This window comes from Coregonus lavaretus (genome assembly GCF_964263955.1).
Source record: "Coregonus lavaretus genome assembly, chromosome: 7".
NCBI lineage: Eukaryota > Metazoa > Chordata > Actinopteri > Salmoniformes > Salmonidae > Coregonus > Coregonus lavaretus.
This window is the reverse complement of record NC_139994.1, coordinates 22,694,883-22,722,238: the sequence shown is the minus strand read 5'-3', so window position 1 is coordinate 22,722,238 and position 27,356 is coordinate 22,694,883. Positions and strand designations below refer to the sequence as shown.

General features: G+C 42.0%; 1 protein-coding gene across 1 annotated transcript; it reads right to left on the bottom strand.

The window, feature by feature from the left end:
• Positions 1-15,928: 15,928 nt before the first annotated feature.
• Positions 15,929-22,704, bottom strand: LOC311132404 (uncharacterized protein). The gene is made up of 7 exons (XM_084165684.1): positions 20,200-22,704; positions 18,392-18,540; positions 17,793-17,923; positions 17,639-17,700; positions 17,385-17,485; positions 17,088-17,224; positions 15,929-16,959 (listed from the first exon to the last, which is right to left on the bottom strand). Exons 1-7 carry the CDS (start codon positions 22,692-22,694, stop codon positions 16,864-16,866), a joined length of 3,171 nt encoding a protein of 1,056 aa, XP_084021810.1. The 5' UTR covers positions 22,695-22,704; the 3' UTR covers positions 15,929-16,863.
• Positions 22,705-27,356: the final 4,652 nt, after the last annotated feature.

Here is a 27,356-nt window from a genome sequence, read left to right as displayed (position 1 = left end):
GGAAGATTATCAGTGGTTTGTATGTCTTCCATTTCCTAATAATTGCTCCCACAGTTGATTCCTTCAAACCAAGCTGCTTAGGCGCAAAGTTCTGTATCCAATCTTCAAGGAAAACAGATTAAAAGGGAAACGTGTTGCACTAGTGGTGGATAAATTACATATTGACAACCAAATGTTCAGAGACACAAAGACTACTCCATGGCTATTCTAAAAGTTGTAATAGAGGAGTCAAATATTGGAGCACCTGATACTAGCAATGATAGGGATTGTAATATTAAATAACATTTATAGTAAGTATAGTATTTTATAAATGGATAAAACGATATAACAAGCAGAATAATACATCTTTATATACAAATAATTAGAACATGGATTTTTTGGCGGGAGGTTGTTGTTTTGTCGGATGGTTGTTGTGGTTGGTCCTGTGTTCTCTCTGGCGTCCTTTCCCCCTTGCAGCAGATGTGGATGCGGGTGCGTTTGCACGCTCGGCCCATTTATTCCGCAGTCAACCATGTGGTGTGCATTTTTGTGTTTGAAAAGGTGCGGCGTTAAGTGAGTGAGAAGGGAAATGGTTGCATATCCCAGTGCCGACCGGGGGTCTATGAACAGGGGTAGTGAGAGAGAGAGCTTTCAATTTTGTGTAGATGAGGGATATACATTTTTAAAAATAGTATACATCTAATCTAATTATTCATTGTCCTATCATGATGGAAAGATCCATAACCCTATAACCTGGACACCCACCTGAGCGACCCATACACCAAAGAGAAGTTCCCATCTATTTTATGGACCTGCTGTGAATATGCAGCCTAAACAGAGAAATAAATGCGGTCAGAGACCTACTTGAGCAGCACCGCCCCCTCAAGATTCTGAGCCTGCCTGGCAGGGTTGGTCCTACAAAGCCAGAGCCCCCTGATGGGAGAGCATAATATACAAGGAAATTCTCAAAGCTGCTAATGAGAACCTTGACGACCTTTTACCTAGCCGGTGGGGATTCCGGTGGGGTACGCCCACCCAGGTAGTGGCAGTGCTGGCAACACTGGCTGCAGTAACCCATGGGGAGGGGGTCACACTCGGACAATCAGAGAGGGGGTTTATCATTGTGGCCCAGGTGGCACAAAATAATCAAAGGTCTGACCGCATGGAGATGCTTGGGAAAATGGTTACAACAGGGGATCAGAGTGTTTGTGTCTCAGGTGAAGAGGGTGGATCTGATCTCCATCACCTAGGACTTGACATAGATTAAGTAGATTAATCAAATCAATTTCTGCTCAATCTGCATGCTTTCTCAATCAGCTTTAACTGTATGTGCACTCGTAGATCAAGTTATTTCTCGAGTTGGGCTCTGGGATATAACAGCCGTTGAGTATCGGATTTTATGGTGGATTGTGGAGGAGGGGGGTTGAGTGTGTTGGAGTATGTGAGTATGTGCGTGTGTGCTTGTCTGGCATCTGTTGTGGGGGGGGGGTGTATGGGATGGACCGCGGGAATTATTTGCTAGGATAATAATTGCTTGTCAATGAATTAAATGTAATACAATGGCAATCCTGGTTATATGTTAGAATCCTATGCGTGAACTGCCGACATTATTACGCATATTAATTGATAATGATGGAAAATAGGATATGCATAATTTAAAAAATATTATATAGATATATATATATATAGAGGTGAAAGCATTGGAAATGCTTTTGGCGGTTAACCTGCTTCTGTTTTGTGCGTGGCACTGTGTGCTGTTTTCGATGGATGGGTCCTGGCCTCTCGGGGCCTTAGGGATACGGAGGGACGTGGGTGGGATGCTGATCACTGGGATGACGGCTCAACTTGGGATGGGGAGGGGCTTTAGCGGGGGAATTAGTGGAGAACAATTGAAGGGTTACTCCGTAGCAATGCAAATATCACGGTACAGCTATATGGACACTCAATCATTACGCTATTTGTTATTGGTAAATTTACAAACATATATAATGATAAATAGACTTGAAACTTGTATCTCATTATGGTGTATGGTGAAATAAGTATAGCCAGTTATAATTGTAATGGCTTAGCTGATAATAACAAAAGAAGAACAATATTTACATGGCTCAAAGAGAAGGAATATAATATCTATTGTATACAGGAAACTCATTCAACAATTCGAGATGAAGTAGCGTGGAAAAAAGAATGGGGGGGGGGGGGGGAAATATACTTCTCCCATGGGCAAAGAAATTCAAAAGGGGTGATGATATTAATTAATAGTAATTTCGATCCGAATGTGCAAATTATCCAAATAGATACGCAAGGTAGATGGATTATTTTAAATATGGTATTGGACCATAAACAGATATGGCTCATTAACCTTTACGGACCAAATAATGATGATCCACAATTCTTTGACAATATATATAATAAATTATCAAGCCTGCAAGCAACTCAAGACAATATTATTATGGTGGGGGATTATAATACTGTTTTAAATAGCTCAATGGACCGAAAAGGAAATCACACCACAAACAATCACCCACATGCTCTTAAGGAAATTGTGAATGTCATGGATACATTAGAACTAGTAGATATATGGAGGCTTAAATATGCTGATCTAGTGAGATATACATGGCGGAGACTGAATCAAGCTAGTCGTCTTGACTTCTTTCTTATCTCATTCTCGTTGGCACCAAAAGTAAAAAAAGTGTTGATAGGGGACAGAATGCGGTCGGACCATCATATAATAGGCATATACATTACTCTGACTGAATTTCCACGTGGGCGAGGTTATTGGAAATTTAATCAAAGCCTATTAGATGATAATTTATTTATAATTAGAACAAAGGAATTTATAACTGACTTTTTCCAACATAACATAGGTACAGCGAATCCCCTTATTGTATGGGACACCTTTAAATGTGCCTTTAGAGGCCATGCAATTCAGTACTCATCTCGAAAACAAAAGCAATTTAGGTCAAAAGAGTTTATACTAAGAAAGGAAATAGAAAGTCTAACAGAACAGATAGATGGCAATAAAAACTGTAACATAGAGGCTCAGAATAAATTAGAGGAAAAACAAAAAGAAATGGAAAAACTTATTCAAGAAAGATCAAGTGTAATATATTATAAAAATAAAGCAAACTGGATGGAATATGGGGAAAAATGCACAAAATTCTTTTTTAATCTTCAACATAGGAATGCTACCAAAAAGAACTTAATGAAACTGGTTACAATTGACGGAGTCACCCATAATTCACCTAATGATATTTTGAAGGAAGAAACAAAGTATTTTAAGCATATGTTTTCTTTTCAGTCGCCTCCATCTCCTCTAACTGAAGCTAATTGTAGAGATTTTTTTTCTATTGATACTGTCAAATTAACAGCCACACAGAAAGACTCATGTGAAGGTGAAATTACAGAGGAGGAACTTCTGGATGCAATTAAAGACTTTAAGTCCGGGAAAACTCCAGGGTTGGATGGCATACCAATCGAGGTATACCAAACCTTTTTTGATATACTAAGAGGACCGTTATTAGCATGTTTTAACCACTCCTATGTAAATGGTAGATTATCTGACACTCAAGAAGAAGGTCTGATCTCATTATTACTGAAACAGGATACAAGTGGAAAATATAAAGATCCAGTCCATTTACAAAATTGGAGGCCACTTACACTTCAGTGTTGTGATGCAAAAATCCTAGCAAAATGTATAGCGCATAGAATTAAAAAGGTATTGTCGGATATTATTCATTCTAATCAGACAGGTTTTTTACATGGAAGATACATTGGAGATAATATAAGGCAAGTATTGGAAACAATAGAACACTATGAAAAATATGGGAAACCAGGCCTGCTATTCATAGCAGACTTCGAAAAGGCATTTGATAAAGTTCGACTGGAATTTATATATAAATGCCTGGAGCATTTCAATTTTGGAGAATCTCTTGTAAAATGGGTCAAAATCATGTATAGTAACCCTAGGTGTAAAATAGTAAATAATGGCTATTTCTCAGAAAGTTTTAAACTGTCAAGAGGAGTGAAACAAGGTTGTCCACTATCGGCATATCTATTTATTGTGGCCATCGAGATGTTAGCTATTAAAATCAGATCCAATAATAATATCAGAGGATTAGAAATACAGGGCTTAAAAACAAAGGTGTCATTGTACGCAGATGATTCATGTTTTCTTTTAGATCCACAACTAGAATCCCTCCACAGCCTCATAGAGGATCTAGATACATTTTCTAACCTCTCTGGATTAAAACCAAATTATGACAAATGTACTATATTACGTATTGGATCACTAAAAAATACAATTTTTACATTACCATGTAGTTTACCAATAAAATGGTCTGATGGTGATGTAGATATACTCGGAATACATATCCCAAAGGAAATAAATGATCTCACTTCAATAAATTTTAATAAAAAGTTAGCAAAAATAGATAAGATCTTACTACCATGGAAAGGAAAATACCTGTCAATTTGTGGAAAAATCACCCTGATTAACTCTTTAGTATTATCCCAGTTTACCTATTTGCTTATGGTCTTGCCTACGCCTAGCAAACAGTTTTTTAAATTATATGAGAAAAAAATATTCAATTTTATTTGGAACGGCAAGCCAGACAAAATTAAAAGAGCATATTTATATAATGAATATGAATTCGGAGGACAGAAATTATTAAATATTAAAGCATTAGACCTATCACTAAAATCTTCAGTCATCCAAAAGTTATACTTAAATCCGAACTGGTTCTCAAGCAAATTAGTAAGATTGTCTCACCCACTGTTCAAGAAAGGCCTTTTTCCCTTTATTCAGATTACAACCTCTCACTTTCAGTTATTTGAAAAGGAAATAATCTCCCAAATGTCACTATTTCTAAAACAAGCCATAGAAAGTTGGTTGCAATTTCAATTTAATCCTCCAGAAACGACAGAACAAATAATGCAACAAATATTGTGGTTAAATTCAAATATACTAATTGACAAAAAACCTTTATTTTTTGACAGAATGTTTAAAAAAGGTATAATCTTCGTAAATGATATCATCGGTAGGACTGGTGGAGTTATGTCGCACATGCAGCTAACAAAAACATATGGAAATGTCTGCTCTACCCAGAATTACAACCAAATAATTGCAGCCTTACCGCAAAAGTGGAAGAGGAAAGTTGAAGGGGGAGAAAGTAAGGAACTTGTCTGTCGGCCTTGCATTAAAGAACATAATTGGTTAAGGAAAACTGTGATAAATAAAAAAGTATATCAGTTTCACTTAAGGACCAAAGGATTGACAGCCGTCCCATATAGATTGCAAAATAGTTGGGAAGAGATCTTTGACGTACCGATCCCATGGCATAGTGTTTATGAACTGACACGCAAAACGACACCGGATTCAAAAATTAGAATCTTTCAATTTAAATTATTATATAAAATTCTTGCTACCAATAGAATGTTATTTATATGGGGGATACAATCTTCCCAGCTCTGCAGATTTTGCTGTGAAGAGATAGAATCATTAGATCATTTGTTTTGGTTCTGTCCATTTGTAGCTTGTTTTTGGACACAGGTCCAGGAATGGCTAAAGGATTGCAATATTTACCTGGAACTAACCTTGCAGATAGCATTACTGGGTGATCTGAAAAGTCATAGTCAATCAGTCAATAATATAATAATACTTTTAGCAAAAATGTTTATTTTTAATTCACAATCTGTAGAAGCAATGAGAATAGAAAGGTTCAGAACTTTTGTAAAACATCACAGTACGGTTGAAATATATATGGCAAATAGAAATCCTATATGGATGGTGTTAAGAGATAGATGGGAGGTATTGAATAGAGTTGAAGGATGGGACTAATAACAAATAACAACAAATAATAACAAAGATAGCTAATAATGTAAGCATACTGTGTCCATAATAAGTATATAGGTTGTATGTTGGGAGCTTTTGGGAAAGAGCACAGTTAGAAAGATATGGCATTTAGAAGCAAACCGGATGGACATCATGAAAATGACCGGAGAGGTTGAGAGTAGAAGAAGTTCAGGAGCAAAAAAATAAATAAATATATATATATATATATATATATATATATATATATATATATATATATATATATATATAGATATAGAATTACTGTAAAATTAACTCTGTCCATAAGGTGTAGATAGTAAGTATAGACCGGAAGTAGAGGCCTGGGCGTTGTTGTTCACTAATTTACTCCAAGTAGGGAAAGGATGGTGGGGTTGAAAAGTAATAAAGGGGAATTAGTAAAAAAATAAATTAATTTTTTTTTTTTTTTAAATAAAAAAAATAAAAAATACAAGCTGCTTACCTATTGCAGATTCAGACTTCCCAGCCTGGTGCAGGTCTACAAATTTGTTTCTGGTGTCCTTTGACAGCTCTTTGGTCTTGGCCATAGTGGAGTTTGGAGTGTGACTGTTTGAGGTTGTCGACAGGTGTCTTTTATACTGATAACAAGTTCAAACAGGTGCCATTTATACAGGTAACGAGTGGAGGACAGAGGAGCCTCTTAAAGAAGAAGTTACAGGTCTGTGAGAGCCAGAAATCTTGTTTGTTTGTAGGTGACCAAATACTTATTTTCCACCATAATTTGCAAATAAATTCATAAAAAATCCTACAATGTGATTTTCTGGATTTTTTCTCCTCAATTTGTCTGTCATAGTTGACGTGTAACTATGATGAAAATTACAGGCCTCTCTCATCTTTTTAAGTGGGAGAACTTGCACAATTGGTGGCTGACTAAATACTTTTTTCCCCCACTGTATCTTATGTAACCATACCAAACGTAACATATCATACTAATTTGAGTGTCCTGGATATACGTTAACTATGCTACATCTAGTCAATGAGACCAGTCTGGGTATTATGAACTACAATTACAGTGAGGGGAAAAAAGTATTTGATCCCCTGCTGATTTTGTACGTTTGCCCACTGACAAAGAAATGATCAGTCTATAATTTTAATGGTAGGTTTATTTGAACAGTGAGAGACAGAATAACAACAAATAAATCCAGAAAAACGCATGTCAAAAATGTTATAAATTGATTTGCATTTTAATGAGGGAAATAAGTATTTGACCCCTCTTAATCAGAAAGATTTCTGGCTCCCAGGTGTCTTTTATACAGGTAACGAGCTGAGATTAGGAGCACACTCTTAAAGGGAGTGCTCCTAATCTCAGCTTGTTACCTGTATAAAAGACACCTGTCCACAGAAGCAATCAATCAATCAGATTCCAAACTCTCCACCATGGCCAAGACCAAAGAGCTCTTCAAGAATTTCAGGGACAAGACTGTAGACCTACACAAGGCCTGAATGGGCTACAAGACCATCGCCAAGCAGCTTGGTGAGAAGGTGACAACAGTTGGTGCGATTATTCGCAAATGGAAGAAACACAAAAGAACTGTCAATCTCCCTCGGCCTGGGACTCCATGCAAGATCTCACCTTGTGGAGTTGCAATGATCATGAGAACGGTGAGGAATCAGCCCAGAACTACACGGGAGGATCTTGTCAATGATCTCAAGGCAGCTGGGACCATAGTCACCAAGAAAACAATTGATAACACACTCCGCCGTGAAGGACTGAAATCCTGCAGCGCCCGCAAGATCCCCCTGCTCAAGGAAGCACATATAGAGGCCCGTCTGAAGTTTGCCAATGAACATCTGAATGATTCAGAGCAGAACTGGGTGAAAGTTTTGTGGTCAGATGAGACCAAATCGAGCTCTTTGGCATCAACTCAACTCGCCCTGTTTGGAGGAGGAGGAATGCTCCCTATGACCCCAAGAACACCATCCCCACCGTCAAACATGGAGGTGGAAACATTATGCTTTGGGGGTGTTTTTCTGCTAAGGGGACAGGACAACTTCACCGTATCAAAGGGACAATGGACGGGGCCATGTACCGTCAAATCTTGGGTAAGAACCTCCTTCCCTCAGCCAGGGCATTGAAAATGGGTTGTGGATGGGTATTCCAGCATGGCAATAAACCAAAACACACGACCAAGGCAACAAAGGAGTGGCTCAAGAAGAAGCACATTAAGGTCCTGCCAGTCTCCAGACCTTAATCCCATAGAAAATCTGTGGAGGGAGCTGAAGGTTTGAGTTGCCAAACGTCAGCCTCGAAACCTTAATGACTTGGAGAAGATCTGCAAAGACGAGTGGGACAAAATCCCTCCTGAGATGTGTGCAAACCTGGTGGCCAACTACAAGAAACATCTGACCTCTGTGATTGCCAACAAGGTTTTTGCCACCAAGTACTAAGTCATGTTTTGCAGAGGGGTCAAATACTTATTTCCCTCATTAAAATGCAAATCAATTTATAACATTTTTGACATGCGTTTTTCTGGATTTTTTTGTTGTTATTCTGTCTCTCACTGTTCAAATTAACTTACCATTAAAATTATAGACTGATCATGTCTTTGTCAGTGGGCAAACGTACAAAATCAGCAGGGGATCAAATGCTTTTTTCCCTCACTGTACACCACCTTTATCTGCAGATATAGGCCCAGATTTACTAAGAGGGCACTGTTTGACTTGGCAAGCTAAACTTTTGCAGCCAGTAACTTTTGCAGGTGATATACTAAGAACAAAAATGTAAATGAGCACAGCTGCAAATTGTTAATTTGTGGGAGAGGCGATATTGCGTGTGTTGAAGGAAGCTGTCGTCCACTGGAGCTGCATGGGCGGGGACAGGTGTAAGACCCATTGCCATATAGCCACTAAGTAGCCTTTAGTTAGGGATAGTTCATTTTCTCTGATCACTGGGGGATGGCAAGAATCACAATATTACCCGTATTCATATATTTCCATTATCACGGAGGGCAATAGTTCTAAGCATTTTGAAATAGCCTATTTTCATATTGTCTCAGAACATCGGAGGCAATTCAAGCTTTACATTTACATTTACGTCATTTAGCAGACGCTCTTATCCAGAGCGACTTACAAATAGGTGCATTCACCTTATAGCCAGTAGTACAACCACTTTACAATGTTTTTTTTATTTTTTTATTTTGTTTATTTTTAGGGGGGGGGGGGTGGGTTGGGGTAAGGGGGGGGTAGAAGGATTACTTTACCTATCCCAGGTATTCCTTAAAGAGGTGGGGTTTCAAATGTCTCCGGAAGGTGGTGAGTGACTCCGCTGTCCTGGCGTCGTGAGGGAGCTTGTTCCACCATTGGGGTGCCAGAGCAGCGAACAGTTTTGACTGGGCTGAGTGGGAACTATGCTTCCGCAGAGGAAGGGGAGCCAGCAGGCCAGAGGTGGATGAACGCAATGCCCTCGTTTGGGTGTAGGGACTGATCAGAGCCTGAAGGTACGGAGGTGCCATTCCCCTCACAGCTCCATAGGCAAGCACCATGGTCTTGTAACAGATGCGAGCTTCAACTGGAAGCCAGTGGAGTGTGCGGAGGAGCGGGGTGACGTGAGAGAACTTGGGAAGGTTGAACACCAGGCGGGCTGCGGCATTCTGGATGAGTTGTAGGGGTTTAATGGCACAGGCAGGGAGCCCAGCCAACAGCGAGTTGCAGTAATCCAGACGGGAGATGACAAGTGCCTGGATTAGGACCTGTGCCGCTTCCTGTGTAAGGCAGGGTCATACTCTCCGGATGTTGTAGAGCATGAACCTACAGGATCGGGTCACCGCCTTGATGTTAGCAGAGAACGACAGGGTGTTGTCCAGGGTCACGCCAAGGCTCTTCGCGCTCTGGGAGGAGGACACAACGGAGTTGTCAACCGTGATGGCGAGATCATGGAACGGGCAGTCCTTCCCCGGGAGGAAGAGCAGCTCCGTCTTGCCAGGGTTCAGCTTGAGGTGGTGATCCGTCATCCATACTGATATGTCTGCCAGACATGCAGAGATGCGATTCGCCACCTGGTTATCAGAAGGGGGAAAGGAGAAGATTAGTTGTGTATCGTCAGCGTAGCAATGATAGGAGAGGCCATGTGAGTATATGACAGAGCCAAGTGACTTGGTGTATAGCGAGAATAGGAGAGGGCCTAGAACTGAGCCCTGGGGGACACCAGTGGTGAGAGCACGTGGTGCGGAGACAGCTTCTCGCCACGCCACTTGGTAGGAGCGACCGGTCAGGTAGGACGCAATCCAAGAGTGAGCCGCGCCGGAGATGCCCAGCTCGGAGAGGGTGGAGAGGAGGATCTGATGGTTCACAGTATCAAAGGCAGCAGACAGGTCTAGAAGGATAAGAGCAGAGGAGAGAGAGTTAGCTTTAGCAGTGCGGAGAGCCTCCGTGACACAGAGAAGAACAGTCTCAGTTGAATGACCAGTCTTGAAACCTGACTGGTTTGGATCAAGAAGGTCATTCTGAGAGAGATAGCAAGAGAGTTGGCTGGAGACGGCACGCTCAATAGTTTTGGAGAGAAAAGAAAGAAGGGATACTGGTCTGTAGTTGTTGACATCAGAGGGATCGAGTGTTGGTTTTTTGAGAAGGGGTGCAACTCTCGCTCTCTTGAAGACGGAAGGGACATAGCCAGCGGTCAAGGATGAGTTGATCAGCGAGGTGAGGTAGGGGAGAAGGTCACCGGAGATGGTCTGGAGAAGAGAGGAGGGGATAGGGTCAAGCTGGCAGGTTGTTGGGCGGCCTGCCGTCACAAGTCGCATGATTTTATCTGGAGAGAGAGGGGAGAAAGAAGTCAAAGCATAGGGTAGGGCAGTGTGAGCAGGACCAGCAGTGTCATTTGGCTTAACAAACGAGGATCGGATGTCGTCAACCTTTTTTTCAAAGTGGTTGACGAAGTCATCCACAGAGAGGGAGGAGAGGGGGGGGGGGGGGGGGGGATTCAGCAGGGAGGAGAATGTGGCAAAGAGCTTCCTAGGGTTAGAGGAAGATGCTTGGAATTTAGAGTGGTAGAAAGTGGCCTTAGCAGCAGAAACAGATGAAGAAAATGTAGAGAGGAGGGAGTGAAAAGATGCCAGGTCCGCAGGGAGTCTAGTTTTCTTCGATTTCCACTCAGCTGCCCGGAGCTCTGTTCTGTGAGCTCGCAATGAGTCATCAAGCCACGGAGCTGGAGGGGAGGACCGAGCCGGCCGGGAGGATAGGGGACATAGAGAGTCAAAGGATGCAGAAAGGGAGGAGAGGAGGGTTGAGGAGGCAGAATCAGGAGATTGGAGGGAGAAGGATTGAGCAGAGGGAAGAGATGATAGGATGGAAGAGGGGAGAGTAGCGGGAGAGAGAGAGCGAAGGTTGCGAGGGCGCATTACCATCTGTGTAGGGGCAGAGTGAGTAGTGTTGGAGGAGAGCGAGAGAGAGAAGGATACAAAGTAGTGGTCGGAGACATGGAGGGGAGTTGCAGTGAGATTAGTAGAAGAACAGCATCTAGTAAAGATGAGGTCAAGCGTATTGCCTGCCTTGTGAGTAGGGGGGGACGGTGAGAGGGTGAGGTCAAAAGAGGAGAGGAGTGGAAAGAAGGAGGCAGAGAGAAATGAGTCAAATGTAGACGTAGGGAGGTTGAAATCCCCCAGAACTGTGAGGGGTGAGCCATCCTCAGGAAAGGAGCTTATCAAGGCGTCAAGCTCATTGATGAACTCTCCAAGGGAACCTGGAGGGCGATAGATGACAAGGATATTAAGCTTAAATGGGCTAGTGACTGTGACAGCATGGAATTCAAATGAGGAGATAGACAGATGGGTTAGGGGAAAAATTGAGAATGTCCACTTGGGAGATATGAGGATTCCTGTGCCACCACCCCGCTTACCAGATGCTCTCGGGGTATGCGAGAACACATGGTCAGACGAGGAGAGAGCAGTAGGAGTAGCAGTGTTTCAGTGGTAATCCATGTTTCCGTCAGCGCCAAGAAGTCGAGGGATTGGAGGGTAGCATAGGCTGGGATGAAGTCTGCCTTGTTGGCAGCAGAACGGCAGTTCCAGAGGCTGCCTGAGACCTGGAACTCCAGGTGAGTGGTGCGTGCAGGGACCACCAGGTTAGAGAGGCAGCAGCCATGCGGTGTGAGGCGTTTGTGTAGCCTGTGCGGAGAGGAGAGAACAGGGATAGGCAGAGGCATAGTTGACAGGCTGCAGCAAATGGCTACAATAATGCAGAGGAGATCGGAATGAAATGAACTAAACATCTGGGAAAGGAGAGAGCGGGCCTCCCTCACCACAACTCCCAAATATAACTCTCCCAACTTCCACCTCAGAAACTATAATTGTTGTAAACTACAGCGGTTCAATGTTTTCTATGAATAGACTAACTCAGCTAGCTAACTAGGCGCAGCACGAACGGCACGAACACACAGAGAGAGCCAAACTAACGTTAACTAGTCACCCATGTCCCGAATTCCCTGAACGACTCGGGCTATCAATATGTAAAAAAAAAAAACACAAATGTAGGTTATGACTTACCCCTAGCAGCTACTGTTAGCTAGCCAAGTGCAAAGCTAGCCACTGAATTGACTCAGCCAGTTCGCGTCTGTTCGCTAGGTCGTTCCAGCTATTGTTTACCAGTAGCTATCCAGGTAGCAACAAGCTAGCTAAATTTCAAGCACAGTAGCCACTTGCTACCTAACGTTAACGGTTCAGACATGAGGTTAGAAAACAGCTGAATAGTAGGCAATTATTGTATGTAATCATTGTAGGCAGCCAGCTGGTGTAACCACAGGCACTCCCAGGCGTGAACTAACTATACCGTTGCTAATTGCTACTCGCCAGCTAGTCCAGGTGGAGGGTTAGCCAGCTAGCTTCGTGCTACGCCCGGCGCCGCCGAATACAATACTAACCTACAATAATTACATACAACAACCCACGATAACTACCAACAATACCTAACTACAATCTAAATACATATGTAGGTTATGACTTACCCCTAGCAGCTACTGTTATGACTTACCCCTAGCATCACCCTTATCTATCACTGCCCAACCATAATACCTACAAGTTTTTTGTTTTTTTTAAGGCCCAATTCAGCCGTTCTCAATATCAAATCATTTCTGGGTAACAATTAAGTACCTTGCTGTGATTGTTTTCAATTAAAATGGTCAAAAAGAAACACAAATAGCTTCTTAGCAAAGAGCAATTTCTCAAGCAAGAATTTTGCTCGGACTGTCTGGGAGTGGTCTAAGTGGGAAGGGGAAAACTGAAAACTAGCCATTTGTAAGAGGTGATTTGAAGGAGTCAGGCGCTTGAGGGTAAATCACAGAATACAGAGTTTATTCCGTAGTACAGAGTAATGCTGGATAGCGTCAAACAGGCGCACTGGAACAAAACAGTCACACAGGGAAAATATACCCCGGCAATACAACGTACACGTAGCTCAACCGAGCTACTCTCTCCTCACATTAAACAGAGGGAACACTTATACGTGTACTAATGAGGGGATATGAACCAGGTGTGTGTAATAGACAAGACAAAACAAATGGAATGATGAGATATGGAGCGGCAGTGGCTAGAAGGCCGGTGACGACGAACACCGAAGCCTGCCTGAACAAGGAGAGGAGGCAGCTTCGGAGGAAGTCGTGACACCATTATTGGCGGAGAGATTTGGAACTCTCTTTCTTATTGGTTTATCAACTAATTTACCACCTGGTGATGTTACCAGGCAGGCCAAAACTCCATCCCACCAAAACATGCTCAAATGTCAGGCGGTCTTTTCAAACAGCTCTTACACTAAAAGGGCATTATCATAATTTTCACAATGTCACAGAATTAGCGGAGAGTGGGTTAAGTTGAGCCACCTACAAAATTAATAATTTCACCTAATATTTAGGAAGAGGTCATAATGTCATGGAGTCTGTGAAGGAAGAGACCACATGGAAAAAGTGGTAAGCAATTTAGGTCCAAAAAACTGATTTTCACGAAGTCAAATTAATGTGTTGTGTTTGAGGTTTCATGATGCTTGTATCTAAACCAAAGAAGATCATTTAAAGATTTTTCTATACAGTCGTGGTCAAAAGTTTTGAGAATTACACAAATATTAATTTTCACAAAGTCTGCTGCCTCAGTTTTTATGATGGCAATTTGCATACACTCCAGAATGTTATGAAGAGTGATCAGATGAATTGCAATTAATTGCAAAGTCCCTCTTTTCCATGAAAATGAACGTAATCCCCAAAAAACATTTCCACTGCATTTCAGCCCTGCCACAAAAGGACCAGCTGACATCATGTCAGTGATTCTCTTGTTAACACAGGTGAAAGTGTTGACGAGGACAAGGCTGGAGATCACTCTGTTATGCTGATTGAGTTAGAATAACATACTGGAAGCTTTAAAAGGAAGGTGGTGCTTGAAATCGTTGTTCTTCCTCTGTTAACCATGGTTACCTGCAAGGAAACACGTGCTGTCATCATTGCTTTGCACAAAAAGGGCTTCACAGGCAAGGATATTGCTGCTAGTAAGATTGCACCTAAATCAACCATTTATCGGATCATCAAGAACTTCAAGGAGAGAGGTTCAATTGTTGTGAAGAAGGCTTCAGGGCGCCCAAGAAAGTCCAGCAAGTGCCAGGACTGTCTCCTAAAGTTGATTCAGCTGTGGGATCGGGGCACCACCAGTGCAGAGCTTGCTCAGGAATGGCAGCAGGCAGGTGTGAGTGCATCTGCACGCATAGTGAGGCAAAGACTTTTGGAGGATGGCCTGGTGTCAAGAAGGGCAGCGAGGAAGCCACTTCTCTCCAAGAAAAACATCAGGGACAGACTGATATTCTGCCAAAGGTACAGGGATTGGACTGCTGAGGACTGGGGTAAAGTCATTTTCTCTGATGAATTCCCTTTCCGATTGTTTAGGGCATCCGGAAAACACCTTGTCCAGAGAAGACAAGGTGAGCGCTACCATCAGTCCTGTGTCGTGCCAACAGTAAAGCATCCTGAGACCATTCAAGTGTGGGGTTGCTTCTCAGCCAAGGGAGTGGGCTCACTCACAATTTTGCCTAAGAACACAGCCATGAATAAAGAATGGTACCAACACATCCTCCGAGAGCAACTTCTCCCAACCATCCAAGAACAGTTTGATGACGAACACTCCCTTTTCCAGCATGACGGAGCACCTTGCCATGAGGCAAAAGTGATAACTAAGTGGCTCAGGGAACAAAACATCAACATTTTGGGTCCATGGCCAGGAAACTCCCCTGACCTTAATCCCATTGAGAACTTGTGGTCAATCCTCAAGAGGCGGGAGGACAAACAATAACCCACAAATTCTGACAAACTCCAAGCATTGATTATGCAAGAATGGGCTGCCATCAGTCAGGATGTGGCCCAGAAGTTAATTGACAGCATGCCAGGGCGGATTGCAGAGGTCTTGAAAAAGAAGGGTCAATACTGCAAATACTGACTCTTTGCATAAACGTTATGTAATTGTCAATAAAAGCCTTTGACACTTATGGAATGCTTGTAATTATACTTCAGTATACCATAGTAACATCTGACAAAAATATCTAAAAACACTGAAGCAGCAAACTTTGTGAAGACCAATACTTGTGTCATTCTCAAAACTTTTGACCACAAGTGTACATCAGTTGGGGTCTCTATAAGCTTCAATATGAGATTATAAACCTAGCATGAAAGTGCGTCCTTGTAGCTGTGTGGGCTAACATAGTCAAAATGTTTGCCTTGGGGTAAGTTGAGCCAATGTCCATGGGGTAAGCCAATGGTTGAGCCAATGGAAAGTTGAGCAAATTGAAGTGTTTACTTCCCAGGCGTAATGCAATGCATTATCGCTGGGATATGAGGTAAGAACAGGGCCTGGCCTATGTGAAAAGTACAAAGTGTTTGTTAGGTGTCAAGGGTTATATATTTATATTTTGTCATTTAGCAGACACTCTTATCCAGAGCAAATAGGGTTAAGTGCCTTGCTCAAGGGCACAGACAGATTTTTTCACCTAGTCGGCTCAGGGATTAGAACCAGCGACCTTTCTGATACTGGCACAACGCTCTTAACCACTAAGCTACCTGCCGCCCTAAAAAAGTGATTGTGTTGAATTGTGTTTGGGAAATAAAGATAGACATGGTTTTAAAAGGGTAGTGGTAATATTTCATTCAGTACAGAAATGTGTAGACGGCTTAATTTACCCTGTCCCGTGGCTCAACTTAACCCATACCCAGGGTAAATTGTGCCAAGACACCACAACATGGACAAGCTATGTTTTCAAAATGTTTACAGAAATTCTGATTATTTCCAGGGATACATAACATCCTGAAATATACGTAGATATCTTTATTAGAAAGAATACGATATTTCCCTTGATGGAGTGATGCTGAATGTAAACAATGGCTCAATTTACCACACTCTCGCCTATTCAACCTCATAGTGTGGAAATATATATAAAGCACAGGACATCACGTTTTTGACTGCACTAGACCTTTAATAATGTTGTGTTTCACATAGATATTAAATTGTGTTAGATATTTCTGAGCGTAAGGTGCAAGGTCAGACAATCTTGACTTCCTTTGATGTTTAGATGTGCTGTCTGTAATCACCCTCATGAGTCAAACCTATTCATAAATGTTTTACTCAGTACTGATTTGCAAAGTCTTTATTACATTTGTCAAACTGTACGATGAAGAAACAAATACTGTATTGCAGTTTAAAATTAATTAGTTAATAGTTAATCAAGAGAGGAAATAAATATTTTAATCTACCTTATTATACATTAAATAAATATGTGATAAGCGTTTCAGTCAGTGGACAGCACAGCTTGAAACTACATAAATTACATAGCTAATAAATACATAAACATACATACTGTTCAGCTCAGCTGTAATTTTGATTAACAATCAGATGAATAATACAATGCACAGCAAACATGTGGCCTATTAAGCCTATTATGAATGTTATTTTTATGATAAAAAAAGTCCCCACTGAAGTGTCCTGATTAGCAGATATAGATAGATAGATAATTAGCTGTTCTTGTGATGACAGTTGCCCACCGATGTTAGTGTTGTCACCTCAGAAGAGGCCGTTTCTGGTGGTGTACTGTACATTGTAAGATCTTCGTCTGTGCCAGCGTCTCCTTACAGCTGCACAGCAGCCACATAGCATGCACTGCAAAACAAAAATGGGGAAGTATGATTCACATGCAAAATATCATTGCAGAAATTAAACAGCTTATTTGATGAAATACTTTGTAAACTATTTTCACAGTACACATGTGAACACAAGCCTATACGTACACATAGCAGGATCCACAGGGGTACCAGAATGATAGCGATGCCACAAGGGATGATAATGGCCAAAGCCCAGCCAGGAAAACCTCCAACACTTGTGGTACTGGTAGTTGTTGTTGGGGCAACAGTGGTGGTCAGGAGACCTAGAATATAAATGAAAATATATTTTAGAGGGAATATAAACTTGTAATATGTCATATAACATAGATATATAAGTGTTTTCGAGATTGATTATTACACACGTTACATGGTGTTTGATAACTCACTGTCATAAAAATCATAGAAATGACAAAAGCAGCATACCTGAGACTTTTAAGACTTCCTGTAGTAAACCACTAGGGAGGTTGACATCTTCCTCTTTGTATACATATATCACATTTGCCCTGATTTGAGTGCCATCAGCGCTGTGGACGTAAAAATGGGTTTTGTGTGAGAGTTGAACATGTTCCCTTCATCCTGTTTAGCTGTACAAACAGCAGCTGTATGAAATCTGCAGAAATTCTAAAGAGTGCAGTTGAGAACGCTGGGTTGGTTCACGGGCATGACGTTGTACTTACATGAAGTTGGCTTTGGGAAAGGGAAACTGTTTGCCGTCTGGTTCACTGAGAATTGTATGGAGCTAAAAGGGGACAAAACATCAAGTTGTCAATTACTATCGTGACCTGAACATGACCATGGATGTATATTTTGTATAGAAGCACAGTATCTTACTAGTCTGTTAATTGAATCCTGTATCTGGACGTAGGTCTCATTGGTGAATGTGAGTCTATTACTTAGAGACTCCAGGGTTACATTGGTGATTTTGAAACCAAGGTCGATGGCAAATGAAGTATCTGTAAGTTCTGTGAGCACACAAAAAAAAGGTCACTATAGCAACAGACAAAATGAACTGCTACAACTTTTTATTTTTTTTATTTTTTTCTTCTTTGGGTAGATCAGCTTTAATATTGCCGATAGATTGTAACTTCCATCAATGTAATTGTCTGCATCACTTCCAATCCCCCATATGTTTTTTTTCTCACAAATATATGTATATATATATACACACACATATATATGTACACACACATATATATGTACACACACATATATATATATATATATATATATATATATACACACATACATATACATATCCTTTTTTTAAATATATTTCCTGAACTGTTACAACTTAGGAGTTTCAACAACATTGAAAAACATTCAAGTAGAATTTAGATAGCAGGAGCAGTTGAATGTTTACTTATTAAGAAATTATTTTATAGAGTGGAAATAAATGTCTTTATGATATAAGCCTCATTTGTTGAACTCACTGATATAAGTTGCATTCTGGTAGGTGGTTTGAGTGGTCCTGAATTGACGAGACAGTTGATTCTTGATGGCACCAAGGACAGCATCCTCAGTGGGGACTGGTTTTTTGAGCTGGAACATCAGTCTAACAAAAACCACCACTGTGCCAAATCTAAGAGAAAATAATAATAAATGGAAAAGTACATTTCCTAAAGAAAATGTGTGTGCTTGCTAGCTTGTCTTAAAGTATTTATTGTTGTGAAATAAGTTATAGTAATGGTAGTAACTGGTTGTAATTGGAAAAAGTAGGTAGATGGAAATATTGATTGATTGATATGATATGATAAGATAGGATAGACTGAAAGTTGGTTAGGTCTCTCTAGATTGAACGGTTCAAGAGTTACTATTATTTTTGGTGGGTTATTATATGCTAATTTATACTAATTTCAATTGTTATAGTTTATAAAGTTTTGAAAATGTTAAAGCTGTTTTAAATATTTGTAGCTGAAATGGTTAAGGAGCAGCAGCATTTTAAATGTTTACCACTGCGTTCTCATGGTTGGCATTGAATCCATGAAGTGTTATGCTAATTTATGCAAATTAATTGCTTAATGTTTATACAAGTTTTAGAGATTTTGAAGCTTTTGACAAGCTATCAAAGATGGGTCAGTCTGTACATTGGTCTTTGTAACATCAATGGTTTAAGAGAAGTGGCGAATCCAAATATTTCCCATGAAAGACTATGGAGGTTTTATGCAACTTTAAAATGGTTATAGTTCAACAAGTATAAATAGTATCAAAAGATGTATAAAAGCAATCTAAGTTTGGTCAGTCTGAACATATCAACGTTGGTTTGGTGTTGATAGCTTAAACGGTTTAGGAGGAGTAGCGTGGCCAAATGTTCCCCATGTAATCTCCTGAGTGGCGCAGTGGTCTAAGGCACTGCATCGCAGTGCTAGCTGTACCACTAGAGAGCCTGGTTCGAATCCAGGCTCTGTCATAGCCGGCCGTCAGGGATGTAGCTCAGTTGATAGACCATGGCGTTTGCAACGCCAGGGTTGTGGGTTTGATTCCCACAGGGGGTATGAAAAAAGATAAAAAAATAAATATGTATGCATTAACTGTAAGTCGCTCTGGATAAGAGCGTCTGCTAAATGACTAAAATGTAAGTCTATGTCCCTTAATATTGCCATTGGGAGCTGATTTGAAATATTGTTTGATTTGATTTATTATGATCCCCATTAGGCGACAGCTAGTCTTACTGGGTTCCGACATATAACGAAAAATACATAACAGACAAAATACTTTACAATTTACATACATGTAAAAACATTCACGTGTGTGTGTGTGTGTGCATCTGTCAGTTAAACATACATGTCAGTACATACACACAACAAGTAGGTCACAGGGGAGAGGCGTTGTGCCGTGATGTGTTGCTTTATTAGTTTTTTGTTGTAGTACGAAAAGTATAAATGCTATCTAAAATATTTTTGAAAGCAATCTAAGTTTGGGCCGTCTGCAGATTTGAAAGTTGGTTCCGTGTTTATAGCTTAAAGTGTTTAAGTGCGTAAGTATGTAAGAAATCTAGTGGTCTTGCCTTCAGCAAGCACATTAATAATAATGGATTGGATTTATATCGCGCCTTTCGACCGACTGAGGTACACAAAGAGCTTTTCTAAAGAAAGGCTGACATTTTGGGATGCTTTTATGAAAACATCAGTAGTTAACGACACAAGCATGGATATACATGGTTAATTGTTGCAAAGGTTCCTTGATTGACAAAGTGTTAATTGCATTGTATAAAATAATTATACAAAATTATCTTGCTTACCTAGTTGTTGATGTCACTGAAGCTGTAGAAGTTGAGGTATAAGTTGCAGTTGTGGTTGTCGAGGTAGGAAGTACAATTGTGGTTGTACTTCTAGGTGCTGCAGTTGTAGTCGTTGTTGTAGGTGCTGCAGTTGTGGTGGTGGTTGTAGGACCTGCAGTATTAATTATCGTAGTAGAAGCAACAGTGGTGGTGGTGGTTTTAAGAGCTGGAGTTGCGATTGTTGGAGCTGCATTTGTGGTTGTCGTAGGAGCTGCAGTTATCGTAAGAGCTGCAATTATCGTAGTAGGTGTTGCAATTGTAGTGGGCGTAGAAGCTATAGATGCCATTGTAGGAGCTGAAGGTGTGGTCATTGTAAGAGCTGCAGTTGTAGTTATCATAGTAGGTGCTGCAGTTTTAGTGGTCATATGAGCTACATTTGCTGTAGTAGGAGCTGTAGTTGTGGTTGTTGTAGTAGGTACAGCAGGTGTAGTGGTCATAGGAGTTACAGTTATTGTTGTAGGAGCTACAGTCGTTGTTGTAGTAGCTGCAGTTGTCGTGGGAGCTGCAATTATCGTAGGAGCTGCAGTTGTTGTAGGAGGTACAGTTGTCATTGCAGGTGCTGCTTTTGTGGTGGTCGTAGGAGCTACAGTTGTTGTAGTAGGAGCTACAGTTGTTGTTGTAGGAGCTGCAGTTGTAGTTGTCATAGTAGGTGCTGCATTTCTAGTGGTCGTAGGACTTACAGTTGTTGTGGTATGAACTGCAGTTGTAGTGGTCGTAGGAGCTACATTTGTTGTTGTAGCAGCTACAGTTGTTGTAGGACTTACAGTTGTTGTCGTAGGAACTCCAGTTGTCATTGTAGGAGTCACTGTTGTAGTGGTCGTAGGAGCTACAGATGTTTTAGTAAGAGTTGCAGTAGTCGTAGGAGCTGCAGTTGTGGTTGTCGTAGGAGCTGCAGTTTTAGTGGTCGTAGGACCTCCATTTGTTGTCGTATGATACAAAGTTGTTGTAATAGAAGCTACATTTGTTGTCGTTAGAACTGCAATTGTCATAGGAGCTGCAGTTGTCATAGTAAGTGCTGCAGTTGTGGTGGTCGTAGGAGCTACAGTTCTTGTCGTAGGAGCTGCAGGTGTGGTTGTTGTAATAGGTACTTCAGATATAGTGGTCGTACGAGCTACAGGTGTTGTAGTAGGGGCTGCAGATGTAGTGGTTGTAGGAGGTACAGGTGCTGTAGTAGGTGCTGCAGTTGTGTATGTCGTAGGAGCTGCAGTTGTCATAGGAGATGCAGCTGTGGATGTCCAAGAAGCTGCAGTTATGGTTGTCATAGCAGCTGCCTTTGTTGTAGTAAGAGCTGCAGTTGTGGTTTTCATTGCTGCTATTGTTGTGGTAGGAGCTGCAGTTATGGTTGTTGGAGTAGGTTCTGCATTTGTAGTGGTCGTAGAAGCCAAATTTGTCATAGGAGCTACATTTGTTGTAGTAGGAGCTGAACTTGTGGTTGTCGTAGCAGATGATGCTGTTATAGTGGTTGTAGGAGCTACAGTTGTTGTAGTAGGAGCTGCACTTGTGGTTGTCGTAGTAGGTGCAGCATTTATAGTGGTCACAGGACCTACAGTTTTTGTAGTAAGAGCTGCAGTGGTTGTCGTAGGAGCTACATATGTTGTAGTAATAGCTGTAGTTGTGGTTGTTGTGGTAGGTACTGCAGTTGTACTGGTTGAAGGACCTACAGTTGTTGTTGTAGCAGCTACAGTTGTGGTTGTTGTAGTAGGTACCACACTTGTAGTGTATGTAGGAGCTACAGTTGTTGTTGTAGTAGGAGCTGCACTTGTGGTTGTCATAGACGCTGCATTTGTGGTTGTCGTAGCAGGTGCTGCATTTATAGTGGTCCTAGGAGCTGCATTTGTGGTTGTCGTAGGGGCTGCTATTGTGGTTGTCGTAAGAGCTGCAGTTGTCTTAGTTGGTGCAGCAGTTGTATTGGTCGTAGGAGCTACAGTTGTTGTTGTAGGTGCTGCAATTGTAGTAGGCATATAAGCTACAGATGCTGTAGTAGGAGCTGCAGGTGTGTTTGTCATAGGAGATGCAGTTGTAGTTATCGTAGTAGGTGTGACAGTTGTAGTGGGCATAGAAGCTACAGATGCTGTAGTAGGAGCTGCAGGTGTGTTTGCCGTAGGAGATGCAGTTGTAGTTATCGAAGTAGGTGCGGCAGTTGTTGTGGTCGTACGACCTACATTTGTGGATGTCGTAGGAGCTACGGTTGTGGATGTGGTAGTAGCTGCAGTTGTGGTTGTCATAGCTGCCATTGTTGTAGTAGCAGCTGTAGTTGTGGTTGTCATAGGAGCTGCAGTTGTGGTTGTCGTTGCAGGTGCTGCATTTATAGTGGTCTTAGGAACTGCATTTGTGGTTGTGTTCGGGGCTGCTGTTGTGGTTGTCATAAGAGCTGCAATTGTTGTAGTAGGAGCTGAAGTTATGGTTGTCGGAGTAGGTTCTGCAATTGTAGTGGTCATAGAAGCTAAAGTTGTCATAGCAGCTTCATGTGTTGTAGTAGCAGCTGAACTTGTGATTGTCGTAACATATGCTGAACTTGTAGTGGATGTAGGAGCTACAGTTGTTGTAGTAGGAGCTGCACTTGTGGATGTCATAGACGCTGCATTTGTGGTTGTCGTAGCAGGTGCTGCATTTATAGTGGTCTTAGGAGCTGCATTTGTGGTTGTCTTCGGGGCTGCTATTGTGGTTGTCATAAGAGCTGCAATTGTCGTAGTTGGTGCTGCAGTTTTATTGGTCACCGGAGCTACAGTTGTTGTTGTCATAGGACCTACAGTTGTTGTAGTAGGAGCTGTAGTTGTGGTTGTTGTAGTAGGTACAGCAGGTGTAGTGGTCATAGGAGTTACAGTTACTGTTGTAGGAGCTACAGTTGTTGTTATAGTAGCTGCAGTTGTCGTGGGACCTGCAATTATCGTAGGAGCTGCAGTTGTTGTAGGAGGTACAGTTGTCATTGCAGGTGCTGCTTTTGTGGTGGTCGTAGGAGCTACAGTTGTAGTGATAGGAGCTGCAGTTGTGGTTGTTGTAGGAGCTGCAGTTGTAGTTGTCATAGGAGCTACATTTGTTGTTTTAGCAGCTACAGTTGTTGTAGGACCTACAGTTGTTTTCGTAGGAACTCCAGTTGTCATTGTAGGAGTCACTGTTGTAGTGGTCGTATGATCTACAGATGTTTTATTAGGATATGCAGTAGTCGTATGAGCTGCAGTTGTGGTTGTCATAGGAGCTGCAGTTTTAGTGGTCATAGGACCTACATTTGTTGTCGTATGATACAAAGTTGTTGTAATAGAAGGTAAAGTTATTGTCGTTAGAACTGCAGTTGTCATAGGAGCTGCGGTTGTCATAGTAAGTGCTGCAGTTGTAGTGCTCGTAGGAGCTACAGTTCTTGTCGTAGGAGCTGCAGGTGTGGTTGTCGTAGGAGCTACAGTTGTTGTATTAGGAACTGCAGTTGTGGTTGTTGTAGGAGATACAGTTGTCATTGTAGGTGCTGCTCTTGTAGTGGTCATAGAAGCTACAGATAATGTAGTAGGAGCTGCAGGTGTATTTGCCGTAGGAGATGCAGTTGTAGTTATCGAAGTAGGTGCGGCAGTTGTAGTGGTCATAGGACCTACAGTTGTTGTAGTAGGAGCTGTAGTTGTGGTTGTTGTAGTAGGTACAGCAGGTGTAGTGGTCATAGGAGTTACAATTACTGTTGTAGGAGCTACAGTTGTTGTTGTAGTAACTGCAGTTGTCGTGGGAGCTGCAATTATCGTAGGAGCTGCACTTGTTGTAGGAGGTATAGTTGTCATTGCAGGTGCTGCTTTTGTGGTGGTCGTAGGAGCTATAGTTGTTGTAGTAGGAGCTGCAGTTGTGGTTGTTGTAGGAGCTGCAGTTGTAGTTGTCGTAGGAGCTACATTTGTTGTTTTAGCAGCTACAGTTGTTGTAGGACCTACAGTTGTTGTCGTAGGAACTCCAGTTGTCATTGTAGAAGTCACTGTTGTAGTGGTCGTAGGAGCTGCAGTTTTAGTGGTCGTAGGACCTCCATTTGTTGTCGTATGATACAAAGTTGTTGTAATAGAAGCTAAAGTTGTTGTCGTTAGAACTGCAGTTGTCATAGGAGCAGCAGTTGTCATAGTAAGTGCTGCAGTTGTAGTGGTCGTAGGAGCTACAGTTCTTGTATTAGGAACTGCAGTTGTGGTTGTTGTAATAGGTACTTCAGATATAGTGGTCGTACGAGCTACAGGTGTTGTAGTAGGGTCTGCAGATGTAGTGGTTGTAGGAGGTACAGGTACTGTAGTAGGTGCTGCAGTTGTGTATGTCGTAGGAGCTGCAGTTGTCATAGGAGATGCAGCTGTAGATGTCCAAGAAGCTGCAGTTGTGGTTGTCATAGCAGCTGCCATTGTTGTATTAAGAGCTGCAGTTGTGGTTTTCATTGCAGCTGCCATTGTTGTATTAAGAGCTGCAGTTATGGTTGTTGGAGTAGGTTCTGCATTTGTAGTGGTCGTAGAAGCCAAATTTGTCATAGGAGCTACATTTGTTGTAGTAGGAGCTGAACTTGTGGTTGTCGTAGCAGATGATGCTGTTATAGTGGTTGTAGGAGCTACAGTTGTTGTAGTACGAGCTGCACTTGTGGTTGTCGTAGTAGGTGCAGCATTTATAGTGGTCGCAAAACCTACAGTTTTTGTAGTAAGAGCTGCAGTGGTTGTCGTAGGAGCTGCATTTGTTGTAGTAATAGCTGTAGTTGTGGTTGTTGTGGTAGGTACTGCAGTTGTACTGGTTGAAGGAGCTACAGTTGTTGTTGTAGCAGCTACAGTTGTGGTTGTTGTAGTAGGTACCACACTTGTAGTGGATATAGGAGCTACAGTTGTTGTTGTAGTTGGAGCTGCACTAGTGGTTGTCATAGACGCTGCATTTGTGGTTGTCGTAGCAGGTGCTGCATTTATAGTGGACTTAGGAGCTGCATTTGTGGTTGTCTTCGGGGCTGCTGTTGTGTTTGTCATAATAGCTGCAATTGTCATAGTTGGTGCTGCAGTTTTATTGGTCGTAGGAGCTACAGTTGTTGTTGTATGAGATACAGTTGTCATTATAGGTGCTGCTATTGTAGTAGGCATAGAAGCTACAGATGCTGTAGTAGGAGCTGCAGGTGTGTTTGCCGTAGGAGATGCAGTTGTAGTTATCGTAGTAGGTGTGACAGTTTTAGTGGGCATAGAAGCTACAGATGCTGTAGTAGGAGCTGCAGGTGTGTTTGCCGTAGGAGATGCAGTTGTAGTTATCGAAGTAGGTGTGGCAGTTGTAGTGTTCGTAGGACCTACATTTGTGGATGTCGTAGGAGCTACAGTTGTGGATGTGGTAGTAGCTGCAGTTGCGGTTGTCATAGCAGCTGCCATTGTTGTAGTAGGAGCTGTAGTTGTGGTTGTCGTAGTAGGTGCAGTTTTGGTTGTCATAGGAACTACAGTTGTGGATATCGTAGGAGCTACAGTTGTAGATGTGGTAGTAGCTGCAGTTGCGGTTGTCATAGCAGCTGCCATTGTTGTAGTTGGAGCTGTAGTTGTGGTTGTCATAGGAGCTGCAGTTGTGGTTCTTGTAGCGGCTGCCATTGTTGTAGTAGGAGCTGAAGTTATGGTTGTCGGAGTAGGTTCTGCAATTGTAGTGGTCATAGACGCTAAAGTTGTCATAGCAGCTTCATGTGTTGTAGTAGCAGCTGAACTTGTGATTGTCGTAGCATATGCTGAACTTGTAGTGGATGTAGGAGCTACAGTTGTTGTAGTAAGAGCTGCACTTGTGGATGTCATAGACGCTGCATTTGTGGTTGTCGTAGCAGGTGCTGCATTTATAGTGGTCTTAGGAGCTGCATTTGTGGTTGTCTTCGGGGCTGCTGTTGTGGTTGTCATAAGAGCTGCAATTGTCGTAGTTGGTGCTGCAGTTTTATTGGTCGCAGGAGCTACAGTTGTTGTTGTTGTAGGAGATACAGTTGTCATTGTAGGTGCTGCTCTTGTAGTGGTCATAGAAGCTACAGATAATGTAGTAGGAGCTGCAGGTGTGTTTGCCGTAGGAGATGCAGTTGTAGTTATCGAAGTAGGTGCGGCAGTTGTAGTGGTCGTAGGACCTACAATTGTTGTAGTAGGAGCTGTAGTTGTGGTTGTTGTAGTAGGTACAGCAGGTGTAGTGGTCATAGGAGTTACGGTTACTGTTGTAGGAGCTACAGTTGTTGTTGTAGTAGCTGCAGTTGTCGTAGGAGCTGCAATTATCGTAGGTGCTGCAGTTGTTGTAGGAGGTATAGTTGTCATTGCAGTTGCTGCTTTTGTGGTGGTCGTAGGAGCTACAGTTGTTGTAGTAGGAGCTGCAGTTGTGGTTGTTGTAGGAGCTGCAGTTGTAGTTGTCGTAGGAGCTACATTTGTTGTTTTAGCAGCTACAGTTGTTGTAGGACCTACAGTTGTTGTTGTAGGAACTCCAGTTGTCATTGTAGGAGTCACTGTTGTAGTGGTCGTAGGAGCTACAGATGTTTTAGTAGGAGTTGCAGTAGTCGTAGGAGCTGCAGTTGTGGTTGTCGTAGGAGCTGCAGTTTTAGTGGTCGTAGGACCTCCATTTGTAGTCGTATGATACAAAGTTGTTGTAATAGAAGCTAAAGTTGTTGTCGTTAGAACTGCAGTTGTCATAGGAGCAGCAGTTGTCATAGTAAGTGCTGCGGTTGTAGTGGTCGTAGGAGCTACAGTTCTTGTCGTAGGAGCTGCAGGTGTGGTTGTCATAGGTGCTACAGTTGTTGTATTAGGAACTGCAGTTGTGGTTGTTGTAATAGGTACTTCAGATATAGTGGTCGTACGAGCTACAGGTGTTGTAGTAGGGGCTGCAGATGTAGTGGTTGTAGGAGGTACAGGTGCTGTAGTAGGTGCTGCAGTTGTGTATGTCGTAAGAGCTGCAGTTGTCATAGGAGATGCAGCTGTAGATGTCCAAGAAGCTGCAGTTGTGGTTGTCATAGCAGCTGCCATTGTTGTATTAAGAGCTGCAGTTGTGGTTTTCATTGCAGCTGCTATTGTTGTGGTAGGAGCTGCAGTTATGGTTGTTGGAGTAGGTTCTGCATTTGTAGTGGTCGTAGAAGCCACATTTGTCATAGGAGCTACATTTGTTGTAGTAGGAGCTGAACTTGTGGTTGTCGTAGCAGATGATGCTGT

What these genes read in the sequence shown, in the direction of transcription:
- LOC311132404 (XM_084165684.1), bottom strand. Translation starts at nt 22,694, where the DNA reads ATGACAACTTTAGCTTCTATGACCACTACAATTGCAGAACCTACTCCG. An exon ending in TCAGTGACATCAACAACTAG is followed by an intron (nt 18,541 to 20,199) that starts GTAAGCAAGATA and finishes ATTTTCTCTTAG; the next exon opens with ATTTGGCACAGTGGTGGTTT. An exon ending in GGAAGTCTTAAAAGTCTCAG is followed by an intron (nt 17,225 to 17,384) that starts GTATGCTGCTTT and finishes TTTATATTCTAG; the next exon opens with GTCTCCTGACCACCACTGTT.